The sequence below is a fragment of the Prionailurus bengalensis genome, chromosome A1 (genome assembly GCF_016509475.1).
Source record: "Prionailurus bengalensis isolate Pbe53 chromosome A1, Fcat_Pben_1.1_paternal_pri, whole genome shotgun sequence".
Classification (NCBI taxonomy): Eukaryota; Metazoa; Chordata; class Mammalia; order Carnivora; family Felidae; genus Prionailurus; species Prionailurus bengalensis.
In genome coordinates, this window is record NC_057343.1 from 174757282 (window position 1) to 174771760 (window position 14479).

General features: G+C 55.3%; 1 protein-coding gene across 2 annotated transcripts; it reads left to right on the forward strand.

The window, feature by feature from the left end:
- The first annotated feature begins 2283 nt into the window (after window positions 1-2283).
- SNCB (synuclein beta) lies at window positions 2284-11807 on the forward strand. Of its 2 annotated transcripts, none has more exons than XM_043595551.1 (6): window positions 2284-2571; window positions 3212-3341; window positions 6205-6246; window positions 6470-6588; window positions 10697-10786; window positions 11147-11807. In XM_043595551.1, the coding sequence occupies exons 2-6, from the start codon at window positions 3221-3223 to the stop codon at window positions 11177-11179; spliced, it is 405 nt and encodes a 134-aa protein (XP_043451486.1). In that variant the 5' UTR covers window positions 2284-2571; window positions 3212-3220; the 3' UTR covers window positions 11180-11807. The 2 variants fall into 2 exon arrangements, with proteins under 2 accessions (XP_043451486.1, XP_043451567.1); XM_043595632.1 differs by lacking the exon at window positions 2284-2571 and adding an exon at window positions 2938-3072.
- Window positions 11808-14479: the final 2672 nt, after the last annotated feature.

Genomic DNA, 14479 nt, shown 5'->3' on the forward strand with positions numbered 1-14479 from the left:
GTCAAGAGTCACAAAAATTGCTTCTGGCTAATTTACGTAGATAAGGATTTTATTATCCGACACTGGAGAGCTCAGAAACTCTCCAGGAAGGCCAGAGAGTCCCCCTTCAAGACCACACTGCCTGGAATAACGCCCCAAATCGCACTGCCAAGCAGACCCCCTGCCGCTACAGCTTTTCCTGTTGGTGCTGGACACTCCCAGAAGCAGTGTCACCGCTGCCTGTGGTCCCTGGTAGGAGCTGCTACCACCAATATCACCTGCCCTCACCAGAGCAGACTGCCCTCCTTCCCTGATTCTTCAGGTTCCAAGTCTGGGACTGGCCTGTCTGGGTTTGAAGTTACAGGTCTTGGCTGCAACAAAGGCTAAGAAAAAACCGTCAGCTCCTAGAGGGGGAGATGGACCCTGGCTCATAAGGTGGGAGATTCCCCCCCAACATAGGAAGGGGAGAGTGTCAATGCTGAGGGCTCAAAAAAAATGACAAATGTCCCTTATGCTAGCTTTTAATACTATACAAGTAAAATACTATTCAAAGTAAAATAACCAAGCAGTGTAAGAAGGAAGGTGATAAAATGGAAAACTTTCTCTCCCTGAGTGTTCTCAGCCCCACTTGCCAGGGGCAACTACTGTGAACAGTGTTTTGGAAGTCCTTGCTGGTGTGGTCCTTATATATCTAGATATAAGTAAACGTGTACATATTTGTATATAAGGGGTCTGTATATAACTATGTGTATGTATGTATCAAAATTGACTAGTTCCATACATGATGGTTTAGCACGTCAAGCTGTCACTTTACACTATTTCTTGCTACACTCCATGTCAGTACACATGGGTCCTGCTCATCCTTTGTAACAGCAACATAGCATTTCACTGGGTGGATGTAACACACTTCACCAGCCAGTCCTCTATGTATGGACACAGATTATTTCCAGTGCTGCAGTGAACATCCTTGCACAAATGTCTTGCATGTTTGTGTGAGTAAATCCAAGGAATAAATTCCTGGAAGGGGAACTGTTGGCTCAAAAGGAGCATGCATTTATGTTTTTGGTAAACATTGCCAAACTGCCTTCCAAAAAGCATGCACCAATTTGCAGCTCTAGCAGTGGCCTATGAACACTTTATTCCAGGCCCTGCACAGTCTGGCTGCCTCCTCACCTCATCACCTGTCACGTATACACCGTGCATTTCCAGCCACAGTGCCTTTGCCCATGCTATGCCCACAGCCTAAAATACCCTTCCTGCCTGTCTTCCAGGTAAAAATCTTGCCTCTCCCAGGAGACCTATCACAGATGTCACCTCCTCTGTGTAGACTTCCCTGACTCCCCTAAGCTGTCAGAGTCCCCTTCCTCTAGGATCCCATAGCTTCTTGGGCATAATTATGTCATAGCTCCATCTGAGGGCCTATGTGTACCTGGCATTCTATGGCCATTTGACAATCACCACCATAACACACACACACACACACACACACACACACACACACACACACACAAAGTGGTCTTGTCCACCTCCTCATTCCTTCCTGGTCCTCCAGCTGCACTTCCTTTTATCTATTCCCAAGCACCGTCCTGTCTCAGTGCCTTTGCACTTGCCAATTCCCTCTCTGGATCCTGTCCATGTTGGCCTTGGTCCCTCTCTGGGGTCTCTGCTCCCATTGGCCTCCTCACAGAGGTCTTCCCTGGACACTCTGTCCCAATTCCCCCCTCTAGTCATTCTGTTACATCAGCCATTCATTATCTTCATAACACTCCTCACAAGCTGAAACAATCTTCTTAGGTGTAAGTGTTGACATGTTTGTTTTCTGTCCTGTGTCCCATTTCTGCACACACACAAACACATCATTGTAAACTCCCCAAGGACAGGGACCTTGTTTTCCTTTTCCACTGTCTCCATTGCCTGAAACTTACCTAGCACCTGTCTAAATCCTCAATCAACCTTCGTTGAGCGAATCATCCATCATCCACTATTTTACAGAAAAAGAAACTGGCGTTCAGAAAGGAGAGCTGAGTAGCCCAAGGTCCCACAGTTAATAAAAGCACAGCTGAGATTCGAACCCCTTGAATCCCAAAGGCAACTGCGTGCAGTTTTTTTTTCCCCTACTCTTGGCACTCTGCATTGTCTCCGCCGCCAGACTCGGCTCCTGGGGTCGGGACGCGAGTCTGACGCCCAAGGGTCCCCAGAGGCGCGTCGGGGGCCGCCCCCGGAGGCCAGCGCGCTCCGCGGAGATGTCACCCTCCCCGCCCCCTGTCAGTCAGGCTGAGGGGGCGGCGCGGCCGCCAGAGGGGGCGCTGAGCTCAGAGCTGCCGCAGCGCCCGAGCGGGAGCCGGAGCCCGAGCGTGAGAGCAGCAGGGCGCAAGGCGCGATCCGTGGCTGGCGACGCACCCAAGGCCAGGGCACTGCTGCGCCCCGGCTCAGGGCCCGCGCCCCGCCTGCTGCCGACGGACCTGGGCGCCTAGCGAGGCCCCGATTCCCCATCCGCCCCGAGCCCACCCCAGCCCGGCCTAGCCGAGCCCCAGCGTCCGCCGGCCGCAGCCGCAGCCGCTGCTCCATCCCAAGCCCGGGCTCAGCTTCCAGGTGAGGCGGCCGCGCTCCGGACGCCCGGGTTGGGGAAGGGCTGGGGATGGAGAGGGGACTGGGCGGGATGGGGAAAGGGCTGGGAGCAGAGTTGGGGAACCCGCTGGAGAACGGGGAGACGGCTCCGCTAGGTGCGTGTCAGTGTGTGCCCTGGGGTATGTGTGACTGCTGCTCTGTGTCTGCAACTGCCTGGGTGGCCTTGTGGACGTGCGCCCGTGCCCGTGTTCGTGTGTCAGGGTGTCCGTGCGCGTTTGAACGTCTGCGTGTCCTGTATGTGCACGTGAGCGTATCGGTGGAGAATGTTTGTGTATGGTCGTGTGACTCTGTCGTGTGTGTACGTACAGGCAGGCGCTAGGGCTGCGCGCCGAGCCCAGCACCCCGGTTCCTCGGGGCTGCAGGTTGCAGGGCCCCGGATAACCGAGGCAGTGGATCCTCCCGCGTCCCTGGGTTTCAAGGACGCTAGGACTCGTCGCGGCCCTGTGGCCTCACGCTGGGCAGGGGGTAAGACGGGAGGGGGCTCCCGGTCCAGAAGAGCGCTGGAGTCTCAGGAGGGAGGGGAGGGGGCCCGGCGTCCAAGGGGAAGGGCTGGGGTGAGGGTGCGTGGCCAGCGCACCCGTGCCCGTGTGTTCGCCCTCCCCAGGCCGCCAGGATGGACGTGTTCATGAAGGGCCTGTCCATGGCCAAGGAGGGCGTCGTGGCCGCCGCTGAGAAAACCAAGCAGGGGGTCACCGAGGCCGCGGAGAAGACTAAGGAGGGCGTCCTCTACGTCGGTGGGCAAGGGGCAGGGCTTTGGGGCTACCGGGTTCCGGTCCTTGGAGGGAGTGTGGCTGGGGTCCTTAGAGGGAGGGTGTGGGGGGGGGAGGGGTCTGGGCTGGAGAATATGAGTCAGCAGATGGGGCCGGGTCAGCAGGGGTCACCGAGGACACAGCCAGCTGAAGGAAGCCTGGGTCAGTGATGACACCTATGGGGAGGGGGGAGTGGGGGAAGAGTTGGTGAGGGTGGGGTTCAGCTGAATGGCCGGGGACCAATGTATTGGTCAAAGCAGGTAGCCTTTTATTTTCCCCCTGATTCTTCACATGATTAATAGTTACCTGGAGTTGGAGTTGAGCCCTTACTCTCTGCCAAGTATTGTGTCAAGTGCCATAATGCCCATTACCTCACTTTATGCTCCCGGCCCATTCCACAGAGGTCTAACTATGGTGCTCAAGGTCACACAGCTGCTGAAACCTGAAGCTGGAGTTCGAGCCAAGCTTTATGAACTCCAAAGCCCCTCTCCTTGCAGGCCCTCCCTCCTGGGCTCCCTGTTCGCCCTCCTCTCCAGCTACTTCCATCTCTGACTTGCTCTGAGGGTCTTCCTGCCTGCCAATGCCTGTGGTTGCACCATTGCCCTCTCTCTGGGTCCATCCTCCTAGCAGCTTCCAGCTGTGTCAGGAGAAAGACCAAGTGGTTAAAATCTCTCACCCCAAGGGTGAGAGGAGAGGGAGCCCCCAGGGTCATCGGCATAAGGGGATTCAGGGCCCCAAACTGACAATTACTGAATTTATATGGTGGTTCAGAGCTTACTAGTGTGGAGTAGGCAGAATTACCCTTCACGTGTGTTGAAGAGGGCTGGTTAATTCGCCCAGGTTTGTGGCAGATTTGGGATTGTGGCGATGTGCAAAATGTTTGTTGACTTCTTGCTATCTATGTACTAGGAGCTGCTGACTTTCCGGATAGCGATACAGATCATTCGCATAGTGGCATGTGACATCAAGTGGCTGGGATGGGGACCACTTCAGTAGGGGAACCCGAGGGGGTGGCATTTGAGCCGAACCCCAAAGAATAAGGAGCTGGGTGGGGGAGGGGAGTTGGAGGAAGCAGAAAAGGCCTGAAGGAGACAAGCCTGGAGAGCAGAGGGCAGGAAGCAATGGTAGGGGATGAGATCAGAAAAATGGGCAAGAGCCAATTCATGAGAGAGCCCTTGTGGGCCAGGGCAAAGGATTATTACAACTGCCACGAGAGATTGTAACCTAGGGACAGACATGATCTGATTTCAGTGTAGAAAGGTTCCTCGGGCTTCTGGGGAGAGACCAAATGCAGGGAGGTGGTATAGCTGGAGCTAGGGCACAGGGGATGGAGACAAGGCAGGGGCTTGAGCCCACACCTGCCAGGCCCCAGCTTTGGCCTCCCCCCTGCCTCCCCCCTGCCTCCCCCCTGCCTCCCCCCTGCCTCCCCTTACCCAGCCCTTTCACTTCTATATGGATCCCTGGCTCCCTGACACAGTCTCCCTGCTAACAGACTCAAAGCACCCCCTTCCCCTTAGTAGGAGTTTGGCACCTCCTACTCCTCCCCCTGCCCAGGAACCCCTGGCGGCCCCCTGTTCCTACACATTAAAACCTCAGCTTCCTATAGCCGCAGTTCATGGTCCCACCTCAGTCTGTATTTCCATCTCTGCAGATGCACAGACAGCATTGATGTGCTCTGTGCAGGTCCAGAAAGCACACTTCATTGTACCTGTCCGCATGGTTTCTGGTGCCTGAGATACCCTCCCCCACCCCCACCCCCACCCCCACCCCCACCCCCACCCCCACCCCCAGTCTCCTTTCTGCATATCTGCCTGTTCCCCATTGGTCAAAGCACAGACAGTGCTCTCTCCCCCCTTCACGTACCCTTGGAGGCTAGAGGTCCCCTCCCCACTACATGAGTTCCAGGACACCAAATCTGCCCTTCTCTTATCCCCATCCGACAGTGAGCCATTGGCCTGGGGCGTGGCACAGAGCAGGTGCCAACAAATGTTTGTGGGAGGAATGATTGGGTACAAGCAGCCCGCCCCCTGCTGTCTGGGTCTGGCTGACCTTAGCCCGGAGGATCCTGCCTTCCCATGCTGTCCTCTCCTCCTTCCACCAGCCTCAGCCCTACTAGACACCCTTTTACCTATTCTGGGGTCCGCCAGCTGTTGTCTGCACTGCCAGATCCTCAGTATAGCAGACTCCCCACTTCCCTGAGGGCTCCTGCCCCCCACGTCAGATCACGCCATCTTGCCTTTCCCAGCTACCTCCTAAGAAGGCCTGGCCAATGCCATGGGTGTCAGTCCCCCTGACACCCATCGTGCACCTGAGACCCCTCACTTCATCCAGAAGGAGAAATTCACACCCCAGTTAGGAGAAGAGTCTTTAGTTGGAATGGAGTGGGAGCTGGCGGGGGTGAGTGTCCATAGGTGAGGTGTGGGCAGTCAGGCCTCAAGGACACCAGAGGAACCTTTCCAAATACGAACCTCCCAGCTCCAGCCCCACCCCCACCCCCACCCCCACCCCCACCCCCACCTGCTCACCCTGGTCGGACAGTTAAATGAAACCGGGGAAGTAGAGTGCTGGCTCTCAGGCGGCCTTCCCCAGAGGGGTGCGGGTATCGTTGCAGGTGGAGAAGGGGCAGACTGTCGGGGAGAACTCACAGTCCTCAGGGAGCAGGTGTGGAGGGTTCAGTGCAGTGATGAGGGATGTACCTGTGGGATTTGGGGGCCCAAAGAGGCGGTGATGAGGCCAGGATGCCCGCTGTTGTCTGGATCCCTCTGCCCACTCTGTAAACCCCGTGCTTGCCAGAGTGTCTGTTCCCTCAGCTCGGAGTCCTTATGTGTGCTCCTTTTCGTCCCTGCAGGAAGCAAGACTCGAGAGGGGGTGGTACAAGGAGTGGCCTCAGGTACCAGCCCAGCCCTGGCACAGCCCCCTTCCCACACCTCGGGCCTGGGATCTGACTGGGATCTGGAGGTGGGGGGCTGGCGGTGGAAAAGGGTACCCCCAAAGATTCCTGAGAGTGTGCTCCATGAGGGAGGCAAGCCCTGGGACACCACGAGGGACAGATGCATCTATGTCTGCTTTACCTTGGCCCCCAATCCTCTTCTCAAATCCTATACCTGCTCCAGTGGCTGAAAAAACCAAGGAGCAGGCGTCACATCTTGGAGGAGCCGTGTTCTCTGGGGCTGGGAACATTGCAGCAGCCACAGGCCTGGTGAAGAAGGAGGAATTTCCCACTGATCTGAAGGTGAGCTTTCCTCTCGCCATGGACACGCACACACACACACACACACACGTGCCAGGCAGGCACACCTGTATGGATCCCACTGGGCTGCCGGCTCCTCCAGCCAGTCCGGGCACACCTTGTCTCACGTTCTGCAGGACCCTGCTAGACTCAGCTCAGAATGAGTCTGCATGAAGTTGTGTATGGGTGTTGTGCTTCCTGTGACAGTGACCCAGATCTGATTGTATACATGTATCCTGCTTGTGAGCGTGACCTCGACCACTTAGGGCCACGTCTGTATGTCACTGATTGTTCATTCATGTCTTGTCATTCAATAAGTATCCATGCCAGAGAGGAATTATTCTAGGGGTTGCCACAGTGAATATGTTCATGGACCTGACACTGTAGTGGGAGAAGATAGACAGTAAAAAGCCAACCAATAAACAAGATGGTTTCAGACAGGGATAAGTGCTATGAAGAAAAGACAAAGGTGATGTGATAGAGAATCAAGCGGTAAGGGGACTGCTTTAGTTGGGAGGGCTGCTCTGACAAGGTGACATTTGAGCTGACACCCAAGGGATGAGGCAAGCCATGCGAGAATTGTATTTCAGGCAGTAGGAACAGCATGTGCAAAGGCCCTGAGGCAGGCATGAGCAAGCGTTGGCCGTGGAGGAGGGGCGAAATATGCATCACATATTTGTGCAGGCATGTTCCTCCGGGGGGAGTGACAGTGGCTGTCCACGTGCGCATGAAGGCAAATACTTTCATTAGAATACACTACAGCGTAAAAGCTGTGATCTCTGAAGCGCTGTAGAGTTGGATTTGAATCCTAACTCCACTGCATCCTGACTGTGTGACCCTGGGCAGATCCCATCACATCTCTGAGCCTGATTCTTTGGCTTTAAGACAGAAGATGAATACAATAGGGCTCTAACATAGATTAGGGATAATACATATTGGAGGTTCTCAAAACGTATGTGCGCATCAGAATCATCAGGAGGTCAGGTTAAAATGCAGACTGTTGGCCACATCCCTAGAATTTCTGACTCTCTAGGTCTGAGATGGGACCCGAGAGTTTGCATTTCTAACAGGTACCCAGGTGATGCTGATGCTGCAGGTTTAAGGACCACACTTTGAGAACCACTGAGGTAAAGAGCCTGACTTGCATTCAGTGAGTGCTTAGTAAAAGATGATAGCCCTGCCATCGTATGAGTGATCCATACCTGCCCCCAGGGGCGCACGTGACCACAGGTGTGCATGGAAGTGCACCACCGTGACAGTGCACTCTGTGGTCCTATATGTCTGCCAGACATTCCTTCTGTGAGGTGCTCCGTGTCTGTCCACGTACAAGTGCAGACTGCCTTCGTGGGCGTGAGGGTCTCTTCAACTTTTGGTTTGGGAGATTAGGTACATTCTGCATGAGTGTATCCACTGGGCTCCGGGAGGAGACCCCACACCACCCTTCACTGCAGACATTTTACACAACTGGTCCTTTCCCCTGTTGGAAGTCTGGGACTTGACTCAGAAGTTCTGGTTCAAGTCCTGCCTATGCATTTTACCAGCTGTGTGACTTCCCGTTTCTTATCATTATTTCCAGGGACCGCTCCCATTCATTGATGTCTTGTATGGGCAGGCAGTGTTCTAGACACGTTACATGGAGGAACGCCACAACTAGCTCACTTTATAGATGAAGGAACTGAAGCCCAGAGAGGTGAAGTGACTTGCCCAAGATCCCAATTCCTGCCTGCCTCTCTAAGAAGGTGGTTGGGAGAATAAGCTCAGGTTACATCACCGGAGTAGCTTGGTGCCCCACAAGGCCGGCCCCTGTGCTGGGAGCTGGGGTGCTGAGAAATCCAGGTCTGAGTCTGAGTTGTCAGCCTCGAGGCTGTTTGTGAGAGCCCTTTGCACATTTCTCTCAGGCCCCCTTCCTCCTACCAGCACTTGTGATACCTCTGCTCTAAGGGGGCTCAAGATCGTGGATTTCCTCTTTAAGCAACAGCTCTTTGGGGTTACCGGGCATGGGGAACCCGTGCAAGTCCAGGATGCACATTTCTGAGTGTCTCCACTTCCCAGCCTGCTCGTGTGCATTATCATGGGACCCTCCCCACATTCCTACTCTCATTTCCCATCCAAAGCAGCTGAGTTCACGGTGAAGTGACTTAACCTGATGCCAAATAGCTAGTAGGTGGCCAGGCTGGGATGTTTTTTAAGTAAACATTTTACTGAGGTACAATGTACACGCAGAAACCACACGACCCCATGAAATTTTCACAGAGGGAACCCCCCCCCCCATGTAACCAGCACCCACAGCAAGACACAGATCATCAGCCCCTCAGAAGCCTGCCTTAGACCTCCTTCCAGTCCTAAACGCCCCAGGCCCAGGCTAGGGTAAGATGAGTGAGGTGTCTGGGGCGCAAAATTTGAAGGGGACACTCATTCTCGGGTCTTATTTGCATGGCCTTGAGAGTGAGTACCTTCTTAACATTTGTACCCTTATTCACCTCGCCTTTGTCCTGGCCCTGCCTCCCCCTCCAAGGGTAATTGCTTCTTGACTCCTGACACCACGAATGAGTTGGGTATTTTTCCACTTCATACAAATGTTATCATCAAGTAGATGCTCTTCTGTACGTAGCTTCTTTCACTCAACACTGTGAGATTCAGCCATATGTGGCATGCATTGTCATTCTTCATTCTTGTTGCACATCAACTATCGTGTGATTAGCCATAGTGCACACCTCCATTCTACTGTTGCTGGACATTTGGGTCGTTTCCAAATGATGTGCTCAAGCTATTTGTTTTTAAGAAAGGTTTAAAGTTTATTTATTTTGAGAGAGCAAGAGAGAGAGGGAGCAGGGAAGGAACAGACAGAGACAGAGAGAGAGAATCCCAAGCAGGGCTCCTCACTGTCAGCAGGGAGCCTGATGCAGGGCTTAAACTCACGAACTGCAAGATCATGACCCGAGTCAAAATCAAGAGTCAGACACTTAACCAACTGAGCCACCCAGGTGCCCCACAAGCTGGGATTTTTAATACTGGGTGACTCTCAGCAAACTAATTTTTCCCCACCTCCTAGGTCTTGGTGTACCCCATCTGTACACTGGGGGAAATGAGCCAGGTCAGGAGCTATAAACTCATGTGCCCACAGGGCCCACCTACCCTGGCAATGTGAAAGAACTAAAGCTGCCTGGATAGGGGTAAGGCAACTAGACCACAGAGGTGGTCAGGCAGGCCTTCTCAGTGCCAGCCCCCCAGGCTCCCAAGATTCTTACCTCTGCCCAGTAGGGAGGGACCGTGGTTATATGTGGAAAATGGGGAGGTGGTATACCCCCTACCTACAGATTCCCCCAGGGGTCCAGGAGTGTGCCAGCCCATATGTGGCCTTGTGCAGCCGTGCACGCACCCCAGGTTATTGTGTGTGCTGTGGGCAGCTAGCTCAGTCTTGTGTTTGTGCACATACATGTGCTCACCTGCAGGTGGCTGGCCGTGTGTCTGGCAACCCCCTACTTGTGTGCCTGCTGGTCTGCACCCATCTGGGCAGCAGATGCAGGGGGGAGGGGAGAGTCTTAGCTCACACATCCAAGCAACACCATGAGCTGTTGCTTCCAGCTTATCTTAAAATAGCAACCGCTGAAGAAATCAGGCCACACAGGACCCTGGGGGAGGGATGGGTGGAAGGTGGCAAGGGAATGGCTCAGAGCTCCTGCCCAGCCCTGTCTCAGAGCTTCCATCTCCCTCCAGCCCAGAGGAGCCTCCAGGGTTGTCTCTGGGGTCCTGATGCCCAGCAGAGGCTGACACAAGGCAGGCAGGGATAAATGGGTGATTGAGCGTGCTCTCTCCCCATCCCATCCATCCAAGTGATGGAAGCGCAGGCGGCTACCAGGTACTGAGGGGAGGGATATGGAGAGCCTTGTTTCCCCTTTCCACTCCCAGCTTCCTGGTGATCTGGGGTGATTTCACCCCTCACACCTTCACTCCACTTCTGAGGCACTCCAAATAAACAATTTAATGAGAAATTCTGGTTGTACTGCCAATAAAGCCCAGCCTTCCCCCAATCAGCCAAAAGCTTCCCAGGGTACGAATTTCAGGAGCATCTCCAGCTGCCCTCATGGCCCTGTCCCTTCTCTGCCTGCAGCCAGAGGAAGTGGCCCAGGAAGCTGCTGAGGAACCACTGATCGAGCCCCTGATGGAGCCAGAAGGGGAGAGTTATGAGGAACCACCCCAGGTGAGGGGTGGCAGGGCTGGGTGGGGCTTTGGGCATCCTAGAAGATTGCCACCATCCCCAGCTAGGGTGGGAGGACCCTGTTGGGTAGGGTTGGGCCAGGGAACTTCATACCCCCCTTTTCTAGAACCAGGCCCTAGGAGGTGGCAACAGAGAGGGAGGACAGATGGCGCCTAGCACTGGGCCCCAGGCACCCCTGCCCTGGAAAGTCCCAGCTTCCAGGTTCCTCCCCTGCCCAGGGAGAGGGGCGTGCACTGTTCCTCCTTGAAGGGGAGGAGTCTCAGGGCCAGAGCCTGGCCACTTGGTCTCCAACCACTTCCTCTTTTGCTCTTCCCCACTCCATCCCCTATCCCTCTACTGCAGGAGGAGTATCAGGAGTATGAGCCAGAGGCGTAGGGGCCCAGGACGGCCCCCCACCAGCAGCACAATTTCCTCCCTGTCCCCTGCCCCCCCCCCCCAGAGCCAGGGCTGTCCTTCTACCCCTTCCCCCCACACACGAGATCTTCCTTTGCTCCGAGGGGCTCCCTTGGAGCCTGTGTTGGTGTCTGTCCATCTGTCTGTCCTACCCGCCCGCGTCCAATCCTGGGGCGCGGACAGGGCCGGGGCTGTTGCCCCCACGTATGTTGCCCTCCTCCCCACCGCATCCCGTCCAATGTCTCCGCGGGTGTAGCATGTTCTATGTATTTTTAAACGAAGATCAGAAAGCGACGGCTCCCTCCACACATCCCCGACAGAGACTCTCCGAGGGCCCCCCCCCCCCCCCGGGCAGCCCAGAGCCCCCCACCCAACTCCCACAACGATCCCAAGAACGTTTGTTGTTTTGTTTTGTTTTGTTTTTAAACCAAAACCAGGAGCCAGGCTGTGCCATGCCCCCTCCCTCAGCCGGCCCAGTCCGAACGCGGGCGTCGTGTGTCGTGATTGTGGCATGGAGAGTCCCCCACCCCCCGTGTGAGCGTGTCCTGGGTGGGCGGGCCCGGGCGCCTCCCCCCTTCGCGTGTCCACGAATAAAGCCAATCTGTCTGTAGCCGCCGCCGCATGGGCAAAGGCAGGGTTGGGAGGTGGGTGGGGGCGGCCGACCGGCTTCCAGGTCCCAGACTACAGGCCTGGCACCCTCAGCCCAGGTACAAGACTGACCACCTCGGGCCTCAGTTTCTCCATCTCCTATCTTCCCCTGGCATGACCTGGAGGGAGAGGGTCTACGCAGGCTGGGAACTGCTGTTGGCTAGGAGTGAAGGTGGCCTCAGGCGCCACCTGCTGGACCGTAAAGCGCCTGCTGGGGTGCACGGCCAAGGGAAGGAAGCCCAGAGCCGCACGCAGCAGGGCAGGGTGGACGGGCTCACACCTCTCTGCACACTCAGAGTAGGGACGCGGATGATAACGCACGCGCAGACATGTGTACGGGTATCATGGTCCTTGCGCGCCAGCCCGAGTGTACGCACCTTAGCAGGCGCGCACGAGCAGACACGCGTGCACACACACTGATCGGCACGTGCAGACTCGCGCGCGCACTCAGTCACACGCGCGCCGCAGAGGAGCCCTCGGAAACCAGCAGCGCGGGCACTGAAAGACCCCGCTTGCGCGCGAGCAGAGCGTTTACAGGTGCATCCCGCAGCGCACACCTGACTAACACAGAAAAACGCACCCAAGGGTAAGGGGAATGGCAGTTGCCCCAGAAGGAGGCAGAGCTCGGGCAACCGATGTTCTATCCCTCCCGGAAAGGCGTCTCAAGGTTTTCGGCTTCGGCTGAGGTGGGCGAGGGTACGCAGAAAGCTGGGAGGCCGGCCAGGAGCCCTGAGAGGATCAGGATCGGCACTAGAGGGCCCCCAACACCGTGTAGGTGTGGGGAAGAAGGGGGCGGAGCCGCCGCGGTGAGGCGCAAAGGCTCCGCCTCCGCCAGGGGGGAAGGCGCTGTTCTGATTGGCATAGAAGCGCCAGCTGAGGCTCCGCCCCCACCGGTGCAGCGCTGCGGCCTCTTTTGCCGCAGTGGCTCTCTAAACCTGGCTCGAACGGAGGCCCCGCCCCCGCCCTTGCGGAAGCCCCGCTTTGCTTTGCCGCAGGGGCCCCTAACCTGGTCTGCGCAAGACGTCACCCCCTTTTCTCCCGGATGCGACCTCCTTTCCGACTTCAGCCCTGCCTCGCCCTTTAGACCCCGGGGCTGGTAGGAGCTTGCTCTATTTAATCAACTCCTAGGTGTTAGCGCTTCGTCTTTCCCTGAGTCGTTGGGGCCTGGAGATGGTGCCAGGGCCGCGTAGGCCTTGAAAGCTGCAAGAGACCCGTCCGTTCGGGTCACCTTGGCCTGCAGTGTGCGAGCCATGATTTCCGGAAGTAGGAGGCAGCTGGCAGACGTGTGCGTAGGGAGAACAAACCGGTGGGCTCAAGATTCTCTGATTCAACGTGTGGGTGCCAGGATCTCAGATCCCTTTTGACTGAATTAAGATACTATTTACAAACTCATAGTTTGCAGGGATTGCAAACTCGTGGCCTTCACGTTAACCTTGGCCTGTGGAGATGTTTAATGTGCTGGCACAAGGTTTAAAGGTTTCTCATTTGATTCCAGTTAATGACAGTCCCTTTCCCTCCCCATTGTATTCATCTCATCCACTTCACTCATTTTAATGAACTACCTGGCTGGTAAAGAATGTAAGTTTGCCACCTCTTTTCCAGCTACCATCACCTGATCCCCATTTTTAGATGCTAAAATCAGGTACACCATCTGGCTTATGGGGAGGTTTATTCTTCCTTCCTGAGTGCCAAGCCACGCACCTGGTTTTCTGAACCTGGTTTTCTGCTCAGAGACCAATGTTGTCATCTGACAGGGTCACTTTAAATGCATTCCAGGCACAGGCCCAGATGCATCAGTGGAAGATACCAGCCCTGTGTCAGAGGGCAGTCCTGACTGTGGGTACACACGTGAGAGGACACCGCTGATGGGTTCCTCCCTTATGAAGGGATGGAACCATTTCTCAAGTGCCCAGTATGTCCCCAGCATCCAACACTTGTCTCCATTATTTTACTTGAAACCATCCTCAAGGATTCCTTGTTATTTTAAAGCCAAATTTATGGATGAGAGAATGGAGGCCAGACAGGCAAAGTTACCTGTCCTAGGTCATATTTCTGGGAAGTGGCAAAGTCCACATTCGGCCCCAAGCCTGAGTCCAAAGCTCACCTCCCTTGGAATTTTCCAAAACGACTTTCTCTGGGGGAGACAAAAAAACACCAACAATAGGGAAACGTGGAGGCAGCCACAGAGCAGAAATAACAGACACTTGTGCAATTTCATGGAGACTGAAGTGAGATGAAAGGGGTTGAGCTGTGTGGGCACGCTTACCTATGTGATGCAGGCGTATCTGCGTCTACACGTGTACATGGATGTGGCTTGAGTGTGTCATGTGTGATTATTTAGTCGTTCAACAATGCCTGCTCTGTTCTTAGAAGCGAGGGGCTGCAGGTCGATGCCTTGAGAGAGCTCACATCCTCTGGATCCACGAATACTTGGAGTAAGATAATTTTGAGTTTTATGACAAACATAAAACAGCGTGATGTGATAGGATCTGACAAGGAGGGGTTGGTGACCAGTGTAAAATTGGGGTGGTCAAGTCAGGCATCTGAGGTGAGGTTAGAGCTGAAACCTTAACGACAAGGAGGTTGGCATGGGAAGAGCTGGGGAGCAAGGGCCCACCTCTCTGTTGGCCAGCC